This window comes from Heterodontus francisci, chromosome 49, assembly GCF_036365525.1.
Source record: "Heterodontus francisci isolate sHetFra1 chromosome 49, sHetFra1.hap1, whole genome shotgun sequence".
Lineage (NCBI taxonomy): Eukaryota > Metazoa > Chordata > Chondrichthyes > Heterodontiformes > Heterodontidae > Heterodontus > Heterodontus francisci.
In genome coordinates, this window is record NC_090419.1 from 8,041,255 (window position 1) to 8,069,220 (window position 27,966).

The following is a 27,966-nucleotide window of genomic DNA, read 5'->3' on the forward strand; positions in this document are numbered from 1 at the left end:
TCAGTAACACAGGGAGTTGCTGTCATGGAGCTCCCATTTTCTATCCTGAGTGGTTGTTGTAAGGCTGTCTGAGGCTGGGCAGTGCCTCCAGCTGATTGGGTCTCTGCACGTAACGTGTGAATCCCTCACCTCTATGACACTCATGTTGACTGGTGCTGTGGTGCTGGACATGTGCACGTTGGGCGTGGAGGTTGAACGTTGGCGCTGGAGCTGCCCTTCGGCAGGTGGGCAGGGACATGGGAAAGTGAAGGCGGGTGGTGTGAGCCTGCAAGGCGAAGGAGAAGCAGGTTAGTGTCAGGCCCGTCGGTGAGAAGGCTGTAATCAATTCCACTGACCTGCAATGCACCCTGTCAGCTGAAGATCCACAGCAACGCCTGCACACCCTCTCTCCCACCTCCACCCATTCCGCCCGCTCTCCCGGTTTCCGCAAATGCTCGCACACAACTTAAGCAAGGAGTCAGGAGGGCTAAAAGGGGTCATGAAAAGTCATTGTCAAACAGGATTAAGGATAATCCCAAGGCTTTTTATACATATATAAAGAGCAAGAGGGTAACCAGGGAAAGGGTTGGCCCACTCAAGGACAGAGATGGGAATCTATGTGTGGAGCCAGAGGAAATGGGCGAGGTACTAAATGAGTACTTTGCATCAGTATTCACCAAAGAGAAGGACTTGGTGGATGATGAGCCTTGGGAAGGGAATGTAGATAGTCTCAGTCATCTCATTATCAAAAAGGAGGAGGTGTTGGGTGTCTTGCAAAGCATTAAGGTAGATAAGTCCCCAGGGCCTGATGGGATCTACCCTAGAATACAGAGGGAGGCAAGGGAAGAAATTGCTGGGGCCTTGACAGAAATCTTTGCATCCTCATTGGCTACAGGTGAGGTCCCAGAGGACTGGAGAATAGCCAATGTTGTTCCTTTGTTTAAGAAGGGTGGCAAGGATAATCCAGGAAATTATAGGCCGGTGAGCCTTACGTCAGTGGTAGGGAAATTATTAGAGAGGATTCTTCGGGACAGGATTTACTCCCATTTGGAAACAAACGAACTTATTAGCGAGAGACAGCATGGTTTTGTGAAGGGGAGGTCGTGTCTTACTAATTTGATTGAGTTTTTTGAGGAAGTGACGAAGATGATTGATGAAGGAAGGGCAGTGGATGTTATCTATATGGACTTCAGTAAAGCCTTTGACAAGGTCCCTCATGGCAGAATGGTACAAAAGGTGAAGTCACACGGGATCAGAGGTGAGCTGGCAAGATGGATACAGAACTGGCTCTGTCACAGAAGACAGAGGGTAGCAGTGGAAGGGTGCTTTTCTGAATGGAGGGATGTGACTAGTGGTGTTCCGCAGGGATCAGTGCTGGGACCGTTGCTCTTTGTAGTATATATAAATGATTTGGAGGAAAATGTAACTGGTCTGATTATTAAGTTTGAGGACGACACAAAGGTTGGTGGAGTTGCGGATAGTGATGAGGATTGTCAGAGGATACAGCAGGATATAGATCGGTTGGAGATTTGGGTGGAGAAATGGCAGATGGAGTTTAATCCGGACAAATGTGAGGTAATGCATTTTGGAAGGTCTAATGCAGGTGGGAAGTATACAGTAAATGGCAGAACCCTTAGGAGTATTGATAGGCAGAGAGATCTGGGCGTACACGTCCACAGGTCACTGAAAGTGGCAACGCAGGTGGATAAGGTAGTGAAGAAGGCATACGGCATGCTTGCCTTCATCGGTCGGGGCATAGAGTATAAAAATTGGCAAGTCATGCTGCAGCTGTACAGAACTTTAGTTAGGCCACACTTAGAATATTGCGTGCAATTCTGGTCGCCACACTACCAGTAGGACATGGAGGCTTTGGAGAGGGTACAGAGAAGGTTTACCAGGATGTTGCCTGGTCTGGAGGGCATTAGCTATGAGGAGAGGTTGGATAAACTTGGATTGTTTTCACCTGAACGATGGAGGTGGAGGGGTGACATGATAGAGGTTTACAAAGTTATGAGCGGCATGGACAGAGTGGATAGTCAGAAGCTTTTTCCCAGGGTGGAAGAGTCAGTTACTAGGGGAGATAGGTTTAAGGTGAGAGGGGCAAAGATTAGGGGGGATGTGCGAGGCAAGTTCTTTACACAGAGGGTGGTGAGTGCCTGGAACCTGCTGCCAGGGGAGGTGGTGGAAGCAGGTACGATAGAGACGTTTAAGAGGCATCTTGACAAATACATGAATAGGATGGGAATAGAGGGATACGTGCCCCGGAAGTGCAGAAGGTTTTAGTTTAGGCAGGCATCAAGATTGGCGCAGGCTTGGAGGGCCGAATGGCCTGTTCCTGTGCTGTTCTTTGTTCACACAGGTTTTTCATGAACCACTCCCCCACCCTCGCGCAGCTCCGTCTTCCCGGGCAGCCCCAAGATGGCTGCACGCGTCAGCTGTCGCTCTCTCCGAGCCTGGAGCACATAACCCTCGGCTCGACGCTCCCGGGTCATTATCACGTCGCGGTTCGTGGGAGCCTGCTGTGCACAAATTGGCCGCCATGTCTCCCACGTTCCAACAGAGGCCACGCTTCAAAAAAAAAACTCAGTGACTGACGGGTTTAACATCTCACCCGAAAGACAGTACCTCCGATAGTGCAGCACTCTTGTCGGTCTGGCACCGGGGGGAAAGGAGGAGCCTGGACTATTGAGTTCAAACCCGCGGCCACATGACTCAGAAGAGAGAGGTAGGCAGCTGTGCTCCATGAACTCTTCTCACCATCCAGTGTCGAACTAATCGACTGCGAGTTACAGCAAGGATATCAGACGGTTTCTCTAACAGTAAACAGACATCCAACGCGTTCTCACCTTCCGGACGACTGAGGGGTCAGGAGTTGGTCCATCTGGGCTGTGGGCATCGGTGAGAGCGAGTGCTCCTCGTAGGGACCGGGAGAAGCCGGGCTGCAAACCAACGGTAGAGAATCAGATCACACCAGGGCTAGATCAGTACTCACTATCACCACACACGCTCCCCCCCCCCCTCAACCAAAACCACCTCCCTCAACCAGCATACTCACTATCCCCCAGCCTCCGCCGCTCCACCCCACCCTGGACCCTCCCTTTCGTACTCACTATTTGCCCAGGTCCAAGCACACCGTTGGCACTTTACTGCTGCAGTGCTCGTGGAACTTGTGGCCGCAGGTCTGGCAGCGGAAGCCATGGAACAGGAACTTCAGGCAGAAGTCGCAGAACGCCAGGTTGAAGAACGTCTTCCGGACCTGCAGGAGGAGAGGAATCGCCAGCCAGGTTACTGCGCCATCCGCTTCCCGCCTCGCCGCTTCTCTGCCCGGTCTGGGGGAGGTGACGGGGGGTGGGGGGGGGGGGGACACACCAGCTACCCCGCCTGCCCTGGAGCCTCACCCCGAGGTCCTTCACAACACACTGCAAACCAGCCGGGTGTCTTGAGATGAGAGCACCACTGCGTGTACCTACGTACACACACACATGCCCCATATCAGTGTTAAACTTCACTTGCCACCTGCCAGCCCATCTGATCCAAATGCAGAAATACAAGAAGTCCGAGATGTAGCTCAGAAAGTCACCATTCAGTCCCTCATTGAAAGAGTGACCCAATTCGCCCCTCTGCATTCCTGCTCCTTCCCCACTGTCCTCAAAGTAGGTTTTCCCGTTCAAATATATATCCAATTCCTTTGAAGTCTCTCTGTAAATATTTTACCGTTCTCCTTAATTCAACGTCCCCGGCAGATTCGGCCGGTTCACGGCGAGTTACAGTGGAGCAGATCACGGTGCGGGGCAGGGGGCGGGCCTCGACGTTACCGAGGGTCTGGGGCTCAACCCGACACCCTGGGCAGCACAGTGGCGCAGTGGTTAGCACCGCAGCCTCACAGCTCCAGCGACCCGGGTTCGATTCCGGGTACTGCCTGTGCGGAGTTTGCAAGTTCTCCCTGTGTCTGCGTGGGTTTTCTCCGGGTGCTCGGGTTTCCTCCCACAGCCAAAGACCTGCAGGTTGGTCGGTAAATTGGCCATTGTAAATTGCCCCGAGTATAGGTCGGTGGTAGGGAAATATATAGGGACAGGTGGGGATGTGATGGGAATATGGAATTAGTGTAGGATTAGTATAAATGGGTGGTTGATGGTCGGCACAGACTCGGTGGGCTGAAGGGCCTGTTTCAGTGCTGTATCTCTAAAACTAAACTCTCCCAGTCTGCCTCTACACCATCACTCGTGCTCGCTGCTTTTGACTTTTCAGCCACCTTCTGTTGTCAGTTCCCCCCGCCCGAGTGTGCTCACGCTCAGCGCGTGTCCGGGGTCACACATGCAGCAGGGATTTGCTCGGATGGGTGTCGGGAATGGGGGGGGGGGGGCGTGGGGAAGATGTGGAGGACGCGGCCACTGCCGCAATCCAGAGACACACTCCCATTATCCAGGTTCACACTCCAGTACCGGCTCACTGCCACCTCCTCAAAGCCAACTTGTACTGGCCAGGGACACCCACGTCCCATGAATGTGACGAGCCACATGTCGGTCCGAACTATTTTTTTTTCTTGGCGGGGGGTGGGGTGGGGGGGGGAGAGGGGTGGCAAGTTTACAATTTTGTACATTTCAATCAGATTCTCCCCTCAGCCTTCTCTGTTCCAAGGAGAACAACCCCAGCCTATCCAATCTTTCCTCACGGCTGCATTTTTCCAGTCCTGGCAACATCCCCGTAAATCTCCTCTGTACCCTCTCTAGTGCAATTACATCCTTTCTGTAATGAAGTGACCAGAACTACACACAGTACTCAAGCTGTGGCCTAACCAATGAGTTATACAGTTCCAGCATAACCTCCCTGGCTCTTATATTCCATACCTCGGCTAATAAAGGAAAGGATTCCATATGCCTTCTTAACCACCTTATCGACCTGTCCTGCTACCTTCAGGGATCTGTGGACATTCGCTCCAAGGTCGCTCACTTCCTCGACACCTCTCAGTATTTTCCCATTAATGGTGTATTCCTTTGCCTTGCTTGACCTCCCTGAATGCATCACCTCACACTTCTCCAGGTTGAATTCCATTTGCCACTTTTATGCTCAATCGATATCTTCCTGCAGCCTCCAGCTACCCTCCTCGCTCTCGACCACACGGCCAATCTTTGCGTCGTCTGCAAACGTCTTGATCGTGCCCCCTACATTTACGTCCAAATCGTTCACATGCACCACCAAAAGCAGGGGCACCAGTACTGAGCCCTGCGGAACGCCAGTGGAAACAGCCCTCCAGTCGCTAAAACACCCGTCAACAATTACCCTTCGTTTCCTGCCACTGAGTCAATTCTGTATCCACCTTGCTGCATTTCCCAGGATCCCATGGGCTTTTATTTTTTTTTTTAAACCAGTCCGCCGTGTGGGACCGTGTCAAAAGCCTTGCTCTTGCCTCTGAGTCAGAAGGCTGCGGGTTCAACCTGCAATCCAGAGGCTCGAGCCCCATAATCCAGGCTCAACACTCCCCGGGAGTCAGTTTTGAGGGAGGGCTGCACTCTTGGAGGTTCCACCTTTCAGGAAGAGATGTTGAACCCACTGGGTATTTCGGGAATGGCCGGGTAACGCAACGGGTGGGGGAGCTGGACGCCGATCAGCTCGGGACTTACAAAGTTGTGCATTGACAAGGGGACTTCATCAAGCACCTCCACCATGAGCTCCTCGCCCACCAGGGGCGTGATGTCGGTCGACCAGTCGGTCAGCTTCTTGTGGCTGAAGGGAGAAAGAAGAGAGACAGGCGTCAGTGGTTACAAGGACAACACACGGCCCCCCCCTGCCGATTCGCCTGCCTCGCACTGCACTGTCCCGTTGTACAACCAGCACAGCACAGTCGCCTGCTCATCCATATAGCTCCCCGTGTACGGGACTCTGCAACGCCCCGCGCCGTCTGTGTCGCACTCCGGAGCCACAGTAAGCCCCGTGTACAGCACTGGTGTGTATAAGCCCCATTTGCCAGCTTCAATACAAACTCAAGACAGAAATGCCGCAGTCAGTAACTCACCCATCAAGGAATCTGTAGACCGCACAGCATTTCTGGGACAAACCTCGGACTTTCAGTGCCTTGTCCAAGCTGTCGTTCACTGTCATCCCCTCACGAACATTTACCTGTGAAAAGCACAGCAGGTAGTTAAGAGGATAGGAGATCAAAGTCAGACACAGTACAACTCTCAAAAACCTGGCAATGTTTAACAGGAAGTGGAGAGGGAGCTTTACTCTGTATCTAACCCCCGTGCTGTACCTGTCCTGGGGAGTGTTTGATGGGGACAGTGTAGAGGGAGCTTTACTCAGTATCTAACCCCCGTGCTGTACCTGTCCTGGGGAGTGTTTGATGGGGACAGTGTAGAGGGAGCTTTACTCTGTATCTAACCCCCGTACTGTACCTGTCCTGGGGAGTGTTTGATGGGGACAGTGTAGAGGGAGCTTTACTCTGTATCTAACCCCCGTACTGTACCTGTCCTGGGGAGTGTTTGATGGGGGACAGTGTAGAGGGAGCTTTACTCTGTATCTAACCCCCGTGCTGTACCTGTCCTGGGGAGTGTCTGATGGGGACAGTGTAGAGGGAGCTTTACTCTGTATCTAACCCCCGTGCTGTACCTGTCCTGGGAGTGTCTGATGGGGACAGTGTAGAGGGAGCTTTACTCTGTATCTAACCCCCGTGCTGTACCTGTCCTGGGAGTGTTTGATGGGGACAGTGTAGAGGGAGCTTTACTCTGTAACTAACCGACCCGGGCTGGGCAGTATGACTTACCACCGTGCGTTGCTTGTTGGGCAGATAGACGCGGACAGTTCCCGTTGCTCTGGGCATCTCCCCGGGGCTGCCCGCCAGCGAGGGCCGGTGCTGGCCGTGGTGAGGGTGCTGCTCCAGGGAGCCGCCCGGGCTGGACGGCACTCCGCTGATGGTCAGGCTGGGCAGGCTGAACCCATTGCTCAGGGCAGGGGAGGATGCAGAGGCTCGTTTCATTCAGGCAGCAGAGGCTCACCTTGTAATCCCTGTGAATCAACAACAAGGCCCGGTGACTGGTTAAGCAGCAGTATCTCAATCAGCCCGGGAGGCTAACCTACAACATTTCTCATCGAGTTACAAAGCACAGAAACAGGCCCTTCGGCCCATCGTGTCTGTGCCGGCCATCAAGCATCTAACTATTCTAATCCCATTTCCCCACACTTGGCCCGTAGCCTTGTATGCTATAGCCTTTCAAGTGCTCATCTAAATACTTCTTAAATGTTGTGAGGGTTCCTGCCTCCACCACCTCTTCAGGCAGTGTGTTCCAGATTCCAACCACCCTCTGGGTGAAAACATTTTCCCTCAGATCCCCTCTAAACCTCCTGCCCCTTACCTTAAATCTATGCCCCCTAGTTATTGACCCCTCTGCTAAGGGAAAAAGTTTCTTCCTATCTAACCTATCAATGCCCCTCATAATTTTGTACACCTCAATTAAGTCCCCCCTCAGCCTTCTCTGCTCTAAGGAAAACAACCCTAGCCTATCCAGTCTCTCTTCATAGCTGGAGGGGGTTACTGAGATAGGGAGGGGTGTAGGGGCCGGAGGAGGTTACAGAGATAGGGAGGGTTGTAGGGGCCGGAGGAGGTTACAGAGATAGGGAGGGTTGTAGGGGCCGGAGGAGGTTACAGAGATAGGGAGGGTTGTAGGGGCCGGGGGAGGTTACAGAGATAGGGAGGGTTGTAGGGGCTGGGGGAGGTTACAGAGATAGGGAGGGTTGTAGGGGCTGGAGGAGGTTACAGAGATGGACGGTTGTAGGGGCTGGAGGAGGTTACAGAGATAGGGAGAGTTGTAGGGGCTGGAGGAGATTACTGAGATAGGGAGGGTTGCAGGGGCTGGAGGAGATTACTGAGATAGGGAGGGTAGTAGGGGCTGGAGGAGGTTACAGAGATGGACGGTTGTAGGGGCTGGAGGAGGTTACAGAGATAGGGAGAGTTGTAGGGGCTGGAGGAGATTACTGAGATAGGGAGGGTTGTAGGGGCTGGAGGAGATTACTGAGATAGGGAGGGTTGTAGGGGCTGGAGGAGGTTACAGAGAGGGACGGTTGTAGGGGCTGGAGGAGGTACAGAGATAGGGAGGGTTGTAGGGGCTGGAGGAGGTTACAGAGATAGGGAGGGTTGTAGGGGCTGGAGCAGGTTACAGAGATCGGGAGGGTTGCAGGTGCTGGAGGAGGTTACAGAGATAGGGAGGGTTGTAGGGGCTGGAGGAGGTTACAGAGATAGGGAGGGTTGTAGCAACTGGAGGAGGTGACAGAGATACGGAGGGTAGTAGGGGCTGGAGGAGGTTACAGAGATAGGGAGTGTTGTAAGGGGCTGGAGGAGGTTACAGAGATAGGGAGGGTTGTAGGGGCTGGGGGAGGTTACAGAGATAGGGAGGGTAGTAGGGGCTGGAGGAGGTTACAGAGATAGGGAGTGTTGTAAGGGGCTGGAGGAGGTTACAGAGATAGGGAGGGTTGTAGGGGCTGGAGGAGGTTACAGAGATAGGGAGGGTTGTAGGGGCTGGAGGAGATTACAGAGATAGGGAGGGTTGTAGGGGCTGGAGGAGGTTACAGAGATAGGGAAGGTTGTAGAGGCTGGAGGAGGTTACAGAGATAGGGACGGTTGTAGGGGCTGGAGGAGGTTACAGAGATAGGGAAGGTTGTAGGGGCTGGAGGAGGTTACAGAGATAGGGAGGGTTGTAGGGGCTGGAGGAGGTTACAGAGAGGGACGGTTGTAGGGGCTGGAGGAGATTACTGAGATAGGGAGGGTTGTAGGGGCTGGAGGAGATTACTGAGATAGGGAGGGTTGTAGGGGCTGGAGGAGGTTACAGAGAGGGACGGTTGTAGGGGCTGGAGGAGGTTACAGAGATAGGGAGGGTTGTAGCGGCCGGAGGAGGTACAGAGATAGGGAGGGTTGTAGGGGCCGGAGGAGGTTACAGAGATAGGGAGGGTTGAAGGGGCTGGAGCAGGTTACAGAGATAGGGAGGGTTGTAGCAACTGGAGGAGGTGACAGAGATACGGAGGGTAGTAGGGGCTGGAGGAGATTACAGAGATAGGGAGGGTTGTAGGAACTAGAGGAGGTTACAGAGATAGGGAGGGTTGTAGGAGCTGGAGGAGGTTACAGAGATAGGGAGGGTTGTAGGGGCTGGGGGAGGTTACAGAGATAGGGAGGGTTGTAGGGGCTGGGGGAGGTTACAGAGATAGGGAGGGTTGTAGGGGCTGGAGGAGGTTACAGAGAGGGACGGTTGTAGGGGCTGGAGGAGGTTACAGAGATAGGGAGGGTTGTAGGGGCTGGGGGAGGTTACAGAGATAGGGAGGGTTGTAGGAGCTGAAGGGGGTTACAGAGATAGGGAGGGTTGTAGAGGCTGGAGGAGGTTACAGAGATAGGGAGGGTTGTAGGAGCTGAAGGGGGTTACAGAGATAGGGAGGGTTGTAGGGGCTGGAGGATGTTACAGAGATAGGGAGGGTTGTAGGGGCTGGAGGAGGTTACAGAGATAGGGAGGGTTGTAGGGGCTGGAGGAGGTTACAGAGATAGGGAGGGTTGTAGGGGCTGGAGGAGGTTACAGAGATAGGGAGGGTTGTAGGGGCTGGAGGAGGTTACAGAGATAGGGAGGGATGTAGGGGCTGGAGGAGGTTACAGAGATAGGGAGGGTTGTAGGGGCTGGAGGAGGTTACAGAGATAGGGAGGGTTGTAGGGGCTGGAGGAGGTTACAGAGATAGGGAGGGATGTAGGGGCTGGAGGAGGTTACAGAGATAGGGAGGGTTGTAGGGGCTGGAGGAGGTTACAGAGATAGGGAGGGTTGTAGGGGCTGGAGGAGGTTACAGAGATAGGGATGGGAATTGAGGCCTTGGGGTTGATTTGAAAACAATGATAAACATTTTAAAATCGAAGCATTGCTCGTCAGGGAAAGAAAGTAGGTCAGTGAGCACAGGGGGACGCTGTCGCCTGTCTCTGCTCTGTCAGCTGAGTGGTCCGTCTGCGCTGTGGTTTCCGTGGGCGGCTCGACTCAGCTGTCAGGTTCTGCCCCCACATCCTCCCCGCACCAGCTCTGTCAGTGACACGTCAGGAACCTTCCTGCAGGGTCCTGTGATCATGCAATCAGCCGTCAGCTATCCAACAGCTCCTGTTGTCATGAGCAGAGCCTCCCGCGGCACAAAGGAGGCAAGGTGCTGCATTCGCCCGGCGCCTTTCACAACCTCAATACATCCCGAAGTGCGGCGCAGTCAGTGCAGTCAGCGCTGCGAACGGGACAACACGGCAGCCGATTGGCACACAGCAAGATCCCACAGTATGGCATAATAATGGCCAAAGATTCTCGGTTGAGTGTTACAAAAGCAAAACGCTGCAGATGTTGGAAATTTGAAATCGAAGCAGAAAATGCTGGAAATCCAGCTGGGTGTTTGTCGAGGGATAGATATCGGCCCCAAGACACTGAGGAGAACTTCCCACCACCCACACCCCCTCGCTGTCCTATTCATCTTCCGATAGCGGCCGTGGACTCTTTTACATCCACCTGAGGGGGCCTCGGGTTTAACGTCTCTTCCTGAAAGACGGTCCCTCCGACAGTGCGGCACTCCCTCAGTACTGACCCTCCGACAGTGCGGCGCTCCCTCAGTACTGACCCTCCGACAGTGCGGCGCTCCCTCAGTACTGACCCTCCGACAGCGCGGCGCTCCCTCAGTACTGACCCTCCGACAGTGTGACACTCCCTCAGTACTGACCCTCCGACAGTGCGACACTCCCTCGGTACTGACCCTCCGACAGGGCGGCGCTCCCTCAGTACTGACCCTCCGACAGCGCGGCGCTCCCTCAGTACTGACCCTCCGACAGTGTGACACTCCCTCAGTACTGACCCTCCGGCAGTGCGACACTCCCTCGGTACTGACCCTCCGACAGGGCGGCGCTCCCTCAGTACTGACCCTCCGACAGGGCGGCGCTCCCTCAGTACTGACCCTCCGACAGTGCGGCGCTCCCTCAGTACTGACCCTCCGACAGTGCGGCGCTCCCTCAGTACTGACCCTCCGACAGCGCGGCGCTTCCTCAGTACTGACCCTCCGACAGTGCGGCACTCCCTCAGTACTGACCCTCCGACAGTGCGGCGCTCCCTCAGTACTGACCCTCCGACAGTGCGGCGCTCCCTCAGTACTGACCCTCCGACAGTGCGGCGCTCCCTCAGTACTGACCCTCCGACAGTGCGGCGCTCCCTCAGTACTGACCCTCCGACAGCGCGGCGCTTCCTCAGTACTGACCCTCCGACAGTGCGGCGCTCCCTCAGTACTGACCCTCCGACAGTGCAGCGCTCCCTCAGTACTGACCCTCCGACAGTGCGGCGCTCCCTCAGTACTGACCCTCCGACAGTGCGGTGCTCCCTCAGTACTAACCCTCCGACAGGGCGGCGCTCCCTCAGTACTGACCCTCCGACAGTGCGGCACTCCCTCAGTACTGACACTCGGACAGGGCGGCACTCCCTCAGTACTGACCCTCCGACAGTGCGGCGCTCCCCCAGTACTGACCCTCCGACAGTGCAGCGCTCCCTCAGTATTGACCCTCCGACAGTGCGGCACTCCCTCAGTACTGACCCTCCGACAGGGCGGCACTCCCTCAGTACTGACCCTCCGACAGTGCGGCACTCCCTCAGTACTGACCCTCCGACAGTGCGGCGCTCCCCCAGTACTGACCCTCCGACAGTGCAGCGCTCCCTCAGTATTGACCCTCCGACAGTGCGGCGCTCCCTCAGTACTGACCCTCCGACGGCGCGGCGCTCCCTCAGTACTGACACCAGGGGTCGTGTCAGGCTGGGATTACGGGGCTCAAGTCTCTGGACTGGGGGCTCGAAACCTCGACCAGAGCTCCCCGGAATTTTTTTTTGGAGCGTACGGGTGATTCGTTTAAGTGTGCTGCAGCCCTAAAGGGTATGCGCATCACGTGATCGGTTGAAAGGGCTGACCCGTCCGCAACCTGCGCAGGAACCTTCGGATCGCCACACGGCCGAGAGGCAACGCTGCCCACGAGCCTCTGACTCACTGTGACACTGCTGGAAAGGTCTGAATGATCTTCTCAGAATCAAATGTGGGATCACTTTCAAAGTCAGCTGAAGAGACTTTTCAGAAACGGACGGGCTGCTGTTTTTTTTTCCTAACTTCTGCTTATTTCTAGGAAATATTCCAAAATACTTTTGCAAGTGAATCATCTTTTTTTGATCTAACTGGTTTGGTTCGTCCACATGCGGCAGGGGACTAATGAGTCAGCACACACTGATGTCAAAGCACGCCTGCAAGACTCAAAAGTGGGCCATCAGGCCGAGCTGTCACATGGTTCACACATAACTTTCTTCATCATCTGAAATGTCTGGACATGACCTTGAGCAATTCAGAGAGCACCAAGTGCCTCCAAAAATAGCCCTGCCACTTATTTTGAAAGTATTTCCAGAAGAATGCCTATCAGATTGGCAAGTGGTACAATCCGACCATTAAAGGCAGACAGGCGATGACAACAGAAATACCAAATCTTCGACAACATACAGGCCAATAACCCCTCGCCTGTACTCTAATCAGCACCATGTGCAGTACAATAACCACTCGCCTGTAATCTACTCTGCACCATGTACAGTACAATAACCCCTCGCCTGTAATCTACTCAGCACCATGTTCAGTACAATAACCCCTCGCCTGTACTCCAATCAGCACCATGTGCAGTACAATAACCACTCGCCTGTACTCTACCCAGCACCATGTACAGTACAATAACCCCTCGCCTGTAATCTACTCTGCACCATGTTCAGTACAATAACCCCTCGCCTGTAATCTACTCAGCACCATGGACAGTACAATAACCCCTCGCCTGTAATCTACGCAGCACCATGTACAGTACAATAACCTCTCCCCGTACTCTACCCAGCACCATGTACAGTACAATAACCTCTCCCCGTACTCTACCCAGCACCATGTACAGTACAATAACCTCTCCCCGTACTCTACTCTGCACCATGTACAGTACAATAACGCCTCGCCTATAATCTACCCAGCATGATGTACAGTAGAATAAACCCTCGCCTGTAATCTACCCAGCACCATGTACAGTACAATAACCCCTGACCTGTACTCTACCCAGCACCATGTACAGTACAATAACCCCTCGCCTGTACTCCACCCAGCACCATGTACAGTACAATCACCCCTGACCTGTACTCTACTCAGCACCATGTTCAGTACAATAACCCCTCGCCGGTACTCTACTCTGCACCATGTACAGTACAATAACCCCTCGCCTGTACTCTACTCAGCACCATGTGCAGTACAATAACCACTCGCCTGTACTCTACTCTGCACCATGTACAGTACAATAACCCCTCGCCGGTACTCTACCCAACACCATGTTCAGTACAATAACCCCTCCCCGTACTCTATCCAGCACCATGCACAGTACAATAACCCCTCTCCAATAATCTACTCAGCACCATATACAGTAGAATAACCGCTCGCCTGTACTCTACTCTGCACCATGTACTGTACAATAACCCCTCCCTGTACTCTACGCTGCACCATGTACAGTACAATCACCCCTGACCTGTACTCTACTCAGCACCATGTTCAGTACAATAACCCCTCGCCGGTACTCTACCCAGCACCATGTACAGTACAATAACCCCTCCCTGTACTCTACTCTGCACCATGTACAGTACAATAACCCCTCCCCGTACTCTACTCTGCACCATGTACAGTACAATAACCCCTCCCTGTACTCTATTCTGCACCTTGTACAGTACAATAACCCCTCCCCGTACTCTACTCTGCACCATGTACAGTACAAAAACCCCTCCCCGTACTCTACTCTGCACCATGTACAGTACAAAAACCCCTCGCCTGTACTCTACTCAGCACCATGGACAGTACAATAACCCCTCGCCTGTAATCTACTCAGCACCATGTACAGTACAATAACCCTTCCCCGTACTCTACCCAGCACCTTGTACAGTACAATAACCCCTCCCCATACTCTCCCCAGCACAATGTACAGTACAAAAACCCCTCGCATGTACTTTACTCGGCACCATGTACAGTACAATAACGCCTCGCCTATAATCTACCCAGCATTATGTACAGTTGAATAAACCCTCGCCTATATTCTACACAGCACAATGTACAGTACAATAACCCCTCGCCTGTAATCTACACAGCACCATGTTCAGTACAATAACCCCTCACCTGTACTCAACCCAGCACCACGTACAGTACAATAACCCCTCACCTGAACTCTACTCAGCACCATGTACAGAACAATAACCCCTCGCCTGTAATCTACTCAGCACCATGTACAGTACAATAACCCCTCCACTGTAATCTACCCAGCACCATGTACAGTACAATAACCCCTGACCTGTAATCTACGCTGCACCATGAACAGTACAAAAACCCCGCCCCGTACTCTACTCAGCACCATGTACAGTACAATAACCCCTCGCCTGTACTCTCCTCTGCACCATGCACAGTACAATAACCCCTCCCCGTACTCTACTCAGCACCATGCACAGTACTATATCCCCTCGCCTATAATCTACTCAGCACCATGTACAGTACAATAACCCCTCCCCATACTCTACTCAGCACCATGTACAGTACAATAACACCTCAGCTGAACTCTACTCTGCACCATGTACAATACAATAACCCCTGACCTGTAATCTACTCAGCACCATGTACAGTACAATAACCCCTCCCTGTAATCTACTCAGCACCATGAACAGTACAAAAACCCCTCGCCTGTACTCTACTCAGCACCATGAACAGTACAAAAACCCCTCGCCTGTACTCTACTCTGCACCTTGTACAGTACAATAACCCCTCGCCTGTAATCTACTCAGCACCATGTACAGTACAATAACCCCTCGCCTGTAATCTACTCAGCACCATGTACAGTACAATAACCCCTCGCCTGTACTCTACTCAGCACCATGTACAGTACAATAACCCCTCGCCTGTAATCTACTCAGCACCATGTACAGTACAATAACCCCTCGCCTGTAATCTACTCAGCACCACGTACAGTACAATAACCTCTCGCCTGTACTCTACTCACACCATGTACAGTACAATAACCCCCCGCCTGTACTCTACTCAGCACCATGTACAGTACAATAACCCCTCGCCTGTACTCTACTCAGCACCATGTACAGTACAATAACCCCTCGCCTGTAATCTACTCAGCACCATGTACAGTACAATAACCCCTCGCCTGTAATCTACTCAGCACCACGTACAGTACAATAACCTCTCGTCTGTACTCTACTCAGCACCATGTACAGTACAATAACCCCCCGCCTGTACTCTACTCAGCACCATGTACAGTACAATAACCACTCGCCTGTACTCTAGCCAGCACCATGTACAGTACAATAACCCCTCCCTGTAATCTACTCAGCACCATGAACAGTACAAAAACCCCTCGCCTGTACTCTACTCAGCACCATGAACAGTACAAAAACCCCTCGCCTGTACTCTACTCTGCACCTTGTACAGTACAATAACCCCTCGCCTGTAATCTACTCAGCACCATGTACAGTACAATAACCCCTCGCCTGTAATCTACTCAGCACCATGTACAGTACAATAACCCCTCGCCTGTACTCTACTCAGCACCATGTACAGTACAATAACCCCTCGCCTGTAATCTACTCAGCACCATGTACAGTACAATAACCCCTCGCCTGTAATCTACTCAGCACCACGTACAGTACAATAACCTCTCGCCTGTACTCTACTCACACCATGTACAGTACAATAACCCCCCGCCTGTACTCTACTCAGCACCATGTACAGTACAATAACCCCTCGCCTGTACTCTACTCAGCACCATGTACAGTACAATAACCCCTCGCCTGTAATCTACTCAGCACCATGTACAGTACAATAACCCCTCGCCTGTAATCTACTCAGCACCACGTACAGTACAATAACCTCTCGCCTGTACTCTACTCAGCACCATGTACAGTACAATAACCCCCCGCCTGTACTCTACTCAGCACCATGTACAGTACAATAACCACTCGCCTGTACTCTAGCCAGCACCAGGTACAGTACAATAACCCCTCGCCTGTACTCTACCCAGCACCATGTACTGGACAATAACCCCTCCCCGTACACTACACTGCACCATGTACAGTACAATAACCCCTCGCATGTACTCTACCCAGCACCATGTACAGTACAATAACCCCTCCCTGTACTCTAAAAAAGCACTATGTACTGTACAATAACCCCTCGCCTGCACTCTACTCAGCACCATGTGCAGTACAATAACCACTCGCCTGTATTCAACTCTGCACCATGTACAGTATAATAACCACTCCCCTGTCTCTACCCAGCACCATGGACAGTACAATAACCCCTGGCCTGTACTCTACTCAGCACCATGTACAGTACAATAACCCCTCGCCTGTACTCTACTCTGCACCATGTACAGTACAATAACCCCTCCCCGTACTCTACTCTGCACCATGTACAGTACAATAACCCCTCCCTGTACTCTACGCTGCACCATGTACAGTACAATAACCCCTCCCCGTACTCTACCCAACACCATGTACAGTACAATAACCCCTCCCCGTACTCTACCCAACACCATGTACAGTACAATAACCCCTCCCCGTACTCTACTCTGCACCATGTACAGTACAATAACCCCTCCCTGTACTCTACGCTGCACCATGTACAGTACAATAACCCCTCCCCGTACTCTACCCAACACCATGTACAGTACAATAACCCCTCCCCGTACTCTACCCAACACCATGTACAGTACAATAACCCCTCCCCGTACTCTACTCTGCACCATGTACAGTACAATAACCCCTCCCCGTACTCTACTCTGCACCATGTACAGTACAATAACCCCTCCCTGTACTCTACGCTGCACCATGTACAGTACAATAACCCCTCCCCGTACTCTACCCAACACCATGTACAGTACAATAACCCCTCCCCGTACTCTACCCAACACCATGTACAGTACAATAACCCCTCCCCGTACTCTACCCAACACCATGTACAGTACAATAACCCCTCCCCGTACTCTACCCAACACCATGTACAGTACAATAACCCCTCCCTGTACTCTACCCAACACCATGTACAGTACAATAACCCCTCCCCGTACTCTACCCAACACCATGTACAGTACAATAACCCCTCCCCGTACTCTACTCTGCACCATGTACAGTACAATAACCCCTCCCTGTACTCTACGCTGCACCATGTACAGTACAATAACCCCTCCCCGTACTCTACCCAACACCATGTACAGTACAATAACCCCTCCCCGTACTCTACCCAGCACCATGCACAGTACAATAACCCCTCTCCTATAATCTACTCAGCACCATATACAGTACAATAACCTCTCGCCTGTACTCTACTCAGCACCATGTACAGTACAATAACCCCTCGCCTGTAATCTACTCAGCACCACGTACAGTACAATAACCTCTCGCCTGTACTCTACTCAGCACCATGTACAGTACAATAACCCCCCGCCTGTACTCTACTCAGCACCATGTACAGTACAATAACCACTCGCCTGTACTCTAGCCAGCACCAGGTACAGTACAATAACCCCTCGCCTGTACTCTACCCAGCACCATGTATTGGACAATAACCCCTCCCCGTACACTACACTGCACCATGTACAGTACAATAACCCCTCGCATGTACTCTACCCAGCACCATGTACAGTACAATAACCCCTCCCTGTACTCTAAAAAAGCACTATGTACTGTACAATAACCCCTCGCCTGTACTCTACTCAGCACCATGTGCAGTACAATAACCACTCGCCTGTATTCAACTCTGCACCATGTACAGTATAATAACCACTCCCCTGTCTCTACCCAGCACCATGGACAGTACAATAACCCCTGGCCTGTACTCTACTCAGCACCATGTACAGTACAATAACCCCTCGCCTGTACTCTACTCTGCACCATGTACAGTACAATAACCCCTCCCCGTACTCTACTCTGCACCATGTACAGTACAATAACCCCTCCCTGTACTCTACGCTGCACCATGTACAGTACAATAACCCCTCCCCGTACTCTACCCAACACCATGTACAGTACAATAACCCCTCCCCGTACTCTACCCAACACCATGTACAGAACAATAACCCCTCCCCGTACTCTACTCTGCACCATGTACAGTACAATAACCCCTCCCCGTACTCTACTCAGCACCATGTACAGTACAATAACCCCTCCCTGTACTCTACTCTGCACCATGTACTGTACAATAACCCCTCGCCTGTACTCTCCTCTGCACCATGTACAGTACAATAACCCCTCACCTGTAATCTACTCAGCACCAGGTACAGTACAATAACCCCTCGCCTGTACTCTACTCCGCACCATGTACAGTACAATAACCCCTCGCCTGTAATCTACTCAGCACCATGTACAGTACAATAATCCCTCACCTGTACTCTACTCCGCACCATGTACAGTGCAATAACACCTCACCTGTACTCTTCTCAGCTCAATGTGCAGTACAATAACCCCTCGCCTGTACTCTACTCAGCACCATGTACAGTAGAATAACCCCTCACCTGTACTCTACTCAGAACCATGCACAGTACAAAAATCCCTCACCTGTAATCTACCCTGCACCATATACAGTACAACAACCCCTCGCCTGTAATCTACTCAGCACCATGTACAGTACAATAACCCCTCCCCGTACTCTACTCTGCACCATGTACAGTACAAAAACCCCTCGCCTGTACTCTACTCAGCACCATGTACAGTACAATAACCCCTCCCCGTACTCTACCCAGCAGCATGTACAGTATAAAAACCCCTCGCATGTACTCTACTCGGCACCATGTACAGTACAAAAACCCCTCGCATGTACTCTACTCTGCACCATGTACAGTACAAAAACCCCTCGCATGTACTCTACTCTGCACCATGTACAGTACAAAAACCCCTCGCATGTACTCTACTCTGCACCATGTACAGTACAAAAACCCCTCGCATGTACTCTACTCTGCACCATGTACAGTACAAAAACCCCTCACCTGTACTCTACCCAGCACCATGTACAGTACAATAACCCCTCAGCTGCAATCTACTCAGCACCATGTACAGTATAATAACCCCTCACCTGTAATCTACTCTGCACTAGATACAGTAGAATAACCCCTCGCCTGTACTCTACTCAGCACCATGAACAGTACAAAAACCCCTCGCCTGTACTCTACTCAGCACCATGTACAGTACAATAACCCCTCGCCTGTAATCTACTCTGCACCATGTACAGTACAATAACCCCTTGCCTGTACTCTACTCAGCACCATGTACAGTATAATAACCCCTCACCTGTAATCTACTCTGCACCAGATACAGTAGAATAACCCCTCGCCTGTACTCTACTCAGCACCATGAACAGTACAAAAACCCCTCGCCTGTACTCTACTCAGCACCATGTACAGTACAATAACCCCTCGCCTGTAATCTACTCAGCACCATGCACAGTACAATAACCCCTCGCCTGTACTCTAATCAGCACCATGTGCAGTACAATAACCACTCGCCTGTACTCTACTCTGCACCATGTACAGTACAATAACCCCTACCCGTACTCTACTCTGCACCATGTACAGTACAATAACCCCTCCCCGTACTCTACTCTGCACCATGTACAGTACAATAACCCCTCCCTGTACTCTACGCTGCACCACGTACAGTACAATAACCCCTCCCCGTACTCTACTCTGCACCATGTACAGTACAAAAACCCCTCGCCTGTACTCTACTCAGCACCATGTACAGTACAATAACCCCTCCCCGTACTCTACCCAGCACCATGTACAGTACAATAACCCCTCCCCGAACTCTACCCAGCACCATGTACAGTACAATAACCCCTCCCCGTACTCTACCCAGCACCATGTACAGTACAATAACGCCTCGCCTGTACTTTACTCAGCACCATGTACAGTACAATAACCCCTCCCCGTACTCTACCCAGCACCATGTACAGTACAATAACCCCTCCCCGAACTCTACCCAGCACCATGTACAGTACAATAACCCCTCCCCGAACTCTACCCAGCACCATGTACAGAACAATAACCCCTCCCCGTACTCTCCCCAGCACCATGTACAGTACAAAAACCCCTCGCATGTACTCTACTCGGCACCATGTACAGTACAATAACCCCTTGCCTGTACTCTACTCAGCACCATATACAGTAGAATAACCCCTCACCTGTAATCTACTCTGCACCAGATACAGTAGAATAACCCCTCGCCTGTACTCTACTCAGCACCATGAACAGTACAAAAACCCCTCGCCTGTACTCTACTCAGCACCATGTACAGTACAATAACCCCTCGCCTGTAATCTACTCAGCACCATGTACAGTACAATAACCCCTGGCCTGTACTCTACTCTGCACCATGTACAGTACAATAACCCCTCGCCTGTACTCTAATCAGCACCATGTGCAGTACAATAACCACTCGCCTGTACTCTACTCTGCACCATGTACAGTACAATAACCCCTCCCCGTACTCTACCCAGCACCATGTACAGTACAATAACCCCTCCCCGTACTCTACACAACACCATGTACAGTACAATAACCCCTCCCCGTACTCTACACAACACCATGTACAGTACAATAACCCCTCCCCGTACTCTACTCAGCACCATGTACAGTACAATAACCCCTCCCCGTACTCTACCCAGCACCATGTACAGTACAATAACCCCTCCCCGTACTCTACACAACACCATGTACAGTACAATAACCCCTCCCCGTACTCTACTCAGCACCATGTACAGTACAATAACCCCTCCCCGTACTCTACCCAGCACCATGTACAGTACAATAACCCCTCCCCGTACTCTACCCAGCACCATGTACAGTACAATAACCCCTCCCCGTACTCTACACAACACCATGTACAGTACAATAACCCCTCCCCGTACTCTACCCAGCACCATGTACAGTACAATAACCCCTCCCCGTACTCTACACAACACCATGTACAGTACAATAACCCCTCCCCGTACTCTACCCAGCACCATGCACAGTACAATAACCCCTCCCTGTACTCTACGCTGCACCATGTACAGTACAATAACCCCTCCCCGTACTCTACCCAGCACCATGTACAGTACAATAACCCCTCGCCTGTACTCTACGCTGCACCACGTACAGTACAATAACCCCTCGCCTGTACTCTACTCTGCACCATGTACAGTACAATAACCCCTCCCCGTACTCTACCCAGCACCATGTACAGTACAATAACCCCTCCCTGTACTCTACGCTGCACCACGTACAGTACAATAACCCCTCGCCTGTACTCTACCCAGCACCATGTACAGTACAATAACCCCTCCCCGTACTCTACCCAGCACCATGTACTGTACAATAACCCCTCCCCGTACTCTACCCAGCACCATGTACAGTACAATAACCCCTCCCTGTACTCTACGCTGCACCACGTACAGTACAATAACCCCTCCCCGTACTCTACTCTGCACCATGTACAGTACAATAACCCCTCCCCGTACTCTACCCAGCACCATGTACAGTACAATAACCCCTCCCTGTACTCTACGCTGCACCACGTACAGTACAATAACCCCTCCCCGTACTCTACTCTGCACCATGTACAGTACAATAACCCCTCCCCGTACTCTACGCTGCACCATGTACAGTACAATAACCCCTTGCCTGTACTCTACTCTGCACCATGTACTGTACAATAACCCCTCGCCTATACTCTACTCAGCACCATGTACAGTACAATAACCCCTCACCTGTAATCTACTCAGCACCAGGTACAGTACAATAACCCCTCGCCTGTACTCTACTCCGCACCATGTACAGTACAATAACCCCTCGCCTGTAATCTACTCAGCACCATGTACAGTACAATAACCCCTCGCCTGTACTCTACTCCGCACCATGTACAGTGCAATAACACCTCGCCTGGACTCTACTCAGCACCATGTACAGTACAATAATCCCTCACCTGTACTCTACTCCGCACCATGTACAGTGCAATAACACCTCGCCTGGACTCTACTCAGCACCATGTACAGAACAATAACCCCTCACCTGTACTCTTCTCAGCACCATGTACAGTACAATAACCCCTCGCCTGTACTCTACTCAGCACCATGTACAGTACAATAACCCCTCGCCTGTACTCTTCTCAGCACCATGTACAGTACAATAACCCCTCCCCATACTCTACTCAGCACCATGTACAGTACAATAACCCCTCGCCTGTACTCTTCTCAGCACCATGTACAGTACAATAACCCCTCACCTGTACTCTTCTCAGCACCATGTACATTACAATAACCCCTCCCCATACTCTACTCAGCACCATGTACAGTACAATAACCCCTCGCCTGTACTCTTCTCAGCTCAATGTGCAGTACAATAACCCCTCGCCTGTACTCTACTCAGCACCATGTACAGTAGAATAACCCCTCACCTGTACTCTACTCAGAACCATGCACAGTACAAAAATCCCTCACCTGTAATCTACCCTGCACCATATACAGTACAACAACCCCTCGCCTGTAATCTACTCAGCACCATGTACAGTACAATAACCCCTCCCCATACTCTATCCAGCACCATGTCCAGTACAATAACCCCTCGCCTGTAATCTACTCAGCACCATGTACAGTACAATAACCCCTCGCCTGTACTCTACTCTGCACCATGTACAGTACAATAACCCCTCGCCTGTACTCTACTCAGCACCATGTACAGTACAATAACCCCTCACCTGTACTCTTCTCAGCACCATGTACATTAAAATAACCCCTCCCCGTACTCTACTCAGCACCATGTACAGTACAATAACCCCTCGCCTGTACTCTTCTCAGCTCTATGTGCAGTACAATAACCCCTCGCCTGTACTCTACTCAGCACCATGTACAGTAGAATAACCCCTCGCCTGTTCTCTACTCAGAACCATGTACAGTACAATAACCCCTCACCCGTACTCTACTCAGCACCATGTACAGTAGAATAACCCCTCGCCTGTACTCTGCGCAGCACCATGTAAAGTACAACAACCCCTCGCCTGTGTCTACCCAGCACCATGTACAGTACAATAACCCCTCCCCATACTCTACTCTGCACCATGTACAGTACAATAACCCCACGCCTGTACTCTACTCAGCACCACGTACAGAACAATAACCCCTCACCTGTACAACACTCATCACAGTGTACAGTACAATAACCCCTCGCCTGTACAACATCCAGCACGGTGTGCAATAAAATAACCCCTCGCCTGTACAACACTCATCACAGTGTACAGTAAAATAACCCCTCGCCTCTACAACATCCAGCACGGTGTACAGTACAATAACCCCTTGCTTGTACAACATCCAGCACGGTGTACAGTACAATAACCCCTTGCTTGTACAACACTCATCACAGTGTACAGTACAATAACCCCTCGCCTGTACAACATCCAGCACGGTGTGCAGTACAATAACCCCTTGCTTGTACAACATCCAGCACAGTGTACAGTACAATAACCCCTTGCTTGTACAACAGCCAGCACAGTGTACAGTACAATAACCCCTCGCCTGTGCAACACTCTTCACAGTGTACAGTACAATAACCCCTTGCTTGTACAGCATCCAGCACGGTGTACAGTACACTACGAACGTCCAATCTCTCTACACCTCCATCCCCCACCAGGACAGTTTTAGGGATCTCTACTTCTTCCTTGAGCAGAGGCCCAACCAGTCCCCATCCACCACCACCCTCCTCCACTTGGCTGAACTTGTTCTCACATTGAACAACATCTCCTTCAATCTCCACTTACTTCCTCCAAGTAAAAGGTGTTGCTATGGGTACCCGCATGGGCCCTAGTTATGCCTGTCTTTTTGTTGGATATGTCAAACATTTCTTGTTCCAGTCCTACTCAGGCCCCCTCCCCCAACTCTTTTTCCGGTACATTGATGACTGTATCGGTGTCGTTTCCTGCTCCCATCACAAACTGGAAAACTTTATCAACTTTGCTTCTAATTTCCACCCTTCTCTCACCTTTACATGGTCCATCTCCGAAACTTCCCTTCCCTTCCTCGACTACTGTCTCTATCTCTGGTGATAGGCTGTCTACTAATATCCATTATAAACCCACTGACTCCCACAGCTACCTTGACTACACTTCTTCACACCCTACCTCCTGTAAGGACTCCATTCCATTATCCCAGTTTCTCCATCTCCGACACATCTGCTCTGATGATGCTACCTTCCACAACAGCTCTTCTGATATGTCTTCCTTTTTCCTCAACCGAGGATTCCCCCCCACGGTGGTTGACAGGGCCCTCAACCGTGTCCGCCCATTTCCTGCACCACTACCCTCACCCCTTCCCCTCCCTCCCAGAACCGCAACAGGGTTTCCCTTGTCCTCGCTTTCCACCCCATCAGCCTCCATATCCAAAGGATCATCCTCCGCCATTTCCGCCACCTCCAGCGTGATGCCACTACCAAACACATCTTCCCCTCCCTTCCCCATGTCAGCATTCCGAAGGGATCGGTCCCTCCGCGACACCCTGGTCCACTCCTCCATTACCCCCACCACCTCGTCCCCGTCCCAGGGCACCTTCCCCTGCAATCGCAGGAGGTGTAATACCTGCCCATTTACCTCCTCTCTGTCCTCACTATCCCAGGCCCCAAACACTCCTTTCAGGTGAAGCAGCGATTTACTTGTACTTCTTTCAATGTAGTATACTGTATCCGCTGCTCACAATGTGGTCTCCTCAACATTGGGGAGACCAAACGCAGACTGGGTGACCGTTTTGCGGAACACCTCCGCTCAGTCCGCAAGCAGGACCCCAAGGTTCCGGTTGCTTGCCATTTCAACACTCCCCCCTGCTCTCATGCTCACATCTCTGTCCTGGGATTGCTGCAGTGTTCCAGTGAACATCAACGCAAGCTCGAGGAACAGCATCTCATTTACCGATTAGGCACACTACAGCCTGCCAGACTGAACATTGAATTCAATCATTTCAGAAAATGACGGGCCCTGCATTTTACTTTTATTTTTAGTTTTTTTCCTTTTTCCTTTTTTTATATTTGTGTGTGTTTATTTTATTTTATTTCATCTTAGTTTGTTCAGTTTGCTTACTCACTGTTTTTTTTTTCATGTTTGTACTTGCAGCTGTTCAATTTTCAGTCCATTAACACCCTATCTGTACTAATGCTTTGTGACTTTCAACTCACCATTGACATATTGTTTGCCTTTGCTCCATGACCTTCTGGTCAGCTATTCTGTGACCTTGTCCTATCTACACCTTCTCCTTTGTTATCTCTTGCCCCACCCCCGCTTTACTTGCTTATGCCAAAGACTTGCAGGTTGACAGGTAAATTGGCCATTATAAATTGCCCCTAGTATAGGTAGGTGGTAGGGGAATTGAGGGAAGGTGGGGATGTGGTAGGAATATGAGATTAATGTAGGATTAGTATAAATGGGTGGTTGATGGTCGGCACAGACTTGGTGGGCCGAAGGGCCTGTTTCAGTGCTGTATCTCTAAATAAATAAAAAAATAACCTCTTACATTTCTAAAAATGCCAGTTCTGAAGGGTCACTGACCTGAAACGTTAACTCTGCTTCTCTCTCCACAAATGCTGCCAGATCTGCAGAGTATTTCCAGCATTTTTTATCTTCATTACAGTACAATAACCCCTCGCCTGTAAAACACCCAGCAGGGCGGACAGTACAGTAACCCCTCGTTTGTACAACACTCGGAGTACAGTACAATAACCCATCGCCTGTACAACAGCCAGCACGGTGAAGAGTACAGTAACCCCTCACGGTGCCCTGCTCCTGAGACTCGAGCATAGAAATCAAGCTGACACTTCAAGTCCAGTACAGAGGGAGCGCCGCACTGTCGGAGGGTCAGTACTGAGGGAGCGCCGCACTGTCGGAGGGTCAGTACTGAGGGAGCACCGCACTGTCGGAGGGTCAGTACTGACGGAGCGCCGCACTGTCGGAGGGTCAGTACTGAGGGAGCGCCGCACTGTCGGAGGGTCAGTACTGAGGGAGCGCCGCACTGTCGGAGGGTCAGTACTGAGGGAGTGCTGCACTGTCGGAGGGTCAATACTGAGGGAGCGCCGCACTGTCGGAGGGTCAGTACTGAGGGAGCGCCGCACTGTCGGAGGGTCAGTACTGAGGGAGCGCCGCACTGTCGGAGGGTCAGTACTGAGGGAGAGCCGCACTGTCAGAGGGTTAGTACTGAGGGAGCGCCGCACTGTCGGAGGGTCAGTGCTGAGGGAGTGCCGCACTGTGGGAGGGTCAGTACTGAGGGAGCGCCGCACTGACGGAGGGTCAGTACTGAGTGAGCGGCGCACTGTCGGAGGGTCAGTACTGAGGGAGTGCCACACTGTCGGAGGGTCAGTACTGAGGGAGCGCCGCACTGACGGAGGGTCAGTGCTGAGGGAGTGCCGCACTGTGGGAGGGTCAGTACTGAGGAAGCGCCGCACTGTCGGAGGGTCAGTACTGAGGGAGGGCCACACAGTCGGAGGGTCAGTACTGAGGGAGGGCCACACTGTCGGAGGGTCAGTACTGAGGGAGGGCCACACTGTCGGAGGGTCAGTACTGAGGGAGGGCCACACTGTCGGAGGGTCAGTACTGAGGGAGTGCCTCACTGTCGGAGGGTCAGTACTGAGGGAGCGCCGCACTGTCAGAGGGTCAGTACTGAGGGAGCGCCGCACTGTCGGAGGGTCAGTACTGAGGGAGCGCCGCACTGTGGGAGGGTCAGTACTGAGGGAGCGCCGCACTGACGGAGGGTCAGTACTGAGGGAGCGCCGCACTGACGGAGGGTCAGTGCTGAGGGAGCGCCGCACTGTCGGAGGGTCAGTACTGAGGGAGCGCCGCACTGACGGAGGGTCAGTACTGAGGGAGCGCCGCACTGACGGAGGGTCAGTGCTGAGGGTGTGCCGCACTGTGGGAGGGTCAGTACTGAGGGAGCGCCGCACTGACGGAGGGTCAGTACTGAGTGAGCGGCGCACTGTCGGAGGGTCAGTACTGAGGGAGTGCCACACTGTCGGAGGGTCAGTACTGAGGGAGCGCCGCACTGACGGAGGGTCAGTACTGAGGGAGGACCACACTGTCGGAGGGTCAGTACTGAGGGAGCGCCGCACTGTCGGAGGGTCAGTACTGAGGGAGTGCCGCACTGTCGGAGGGTCAGTACTGAGGGAGTGCCGCACTGTCGGAGGGTCAGTACTGAGGGAGTGCTGCACTGACGGAGGGTCAGTACTGAGGGAGGGCCACACTGTCGGAGGGTCAGTACTGAGGGAGCGCCGCGCTGTCGGAGGGTCAGTACTGAGGGAGTGCTGCACTGTCGGAGAGGCATTAATGAGGGAGTGCTGCGAAGTTGGAGGTGCTTCCTTTCGATGAGATATTTAACCCGAGACTCACCGCTCTCTCAAGTGGATGTAAAAGATCGCACAGCCACGACTGGAAGGGGAGGGCGTGAGCAGGTCAGGAGGGCGGTGGGGGAGTTCACTGCTCTGGGGCAATATTTATCTCTCAACTAACATCACTCACAAACAAACAGTCATGTCCTCATTTTTGCTTCTGCAAGCTGGCTGCTGCATCTCCTACATTACAGCAGTGACAACACCTCAAACGGCTTTCGTAGGGTGGGTCGCGCTTCGGGAGGGACATCCTCAGGTTGCGAAAGGCGCTGCAGAAATGCAAGATTCTTTCTCACATAACTATCCGTCAACCACAAGACTGCTCACGCAATGCTCTATTCATTCATACACGTCATTAAGAAACATGGTGGAAAACACATTGTAACAATTAGCGGTGGACCCTTACCTGCAGGAAGTGCGGTGTCAGGCGGAGCGCAGGCTGTTTCGCCGGGAAACGCCACGACTTCTCCCGCTTTTCCTCCTGGACGAGCGACGTCGAACGCACCTCCGGGGGTGGGGGGGGGTGGGGGTGG

General features: G+C 52.2%; 1 protein-coding gene across 1 annotated transcript; it reads right to left on the reverse strand.

Moving 5' to 3' along the window:
- On the reverse strand, positions 1-27,966 carry LOC137358356 (serine/threonine-protein kinase A-Raf-like). Its single transcript, XM_068024298.1, has 7 exons — positions 27,840-27,966; positions 6,740-6,981; positions 5,993-6,096; positions 5,601-5,703; positions 3,090-3,235; positions 2,826-2,918; positions 1-265 (listed from the first exon to the last, which is right to left on the reverse strand). Exons 2-7 carry the CDS (start codon positions 6,950-6,952, stop codon positions 1-3), a joined length of 924 nt encoding a protein of 307 aa, XP_067880399.1. The 5' UTR covers positions 6,953-6,981; positions 27,840-27,966.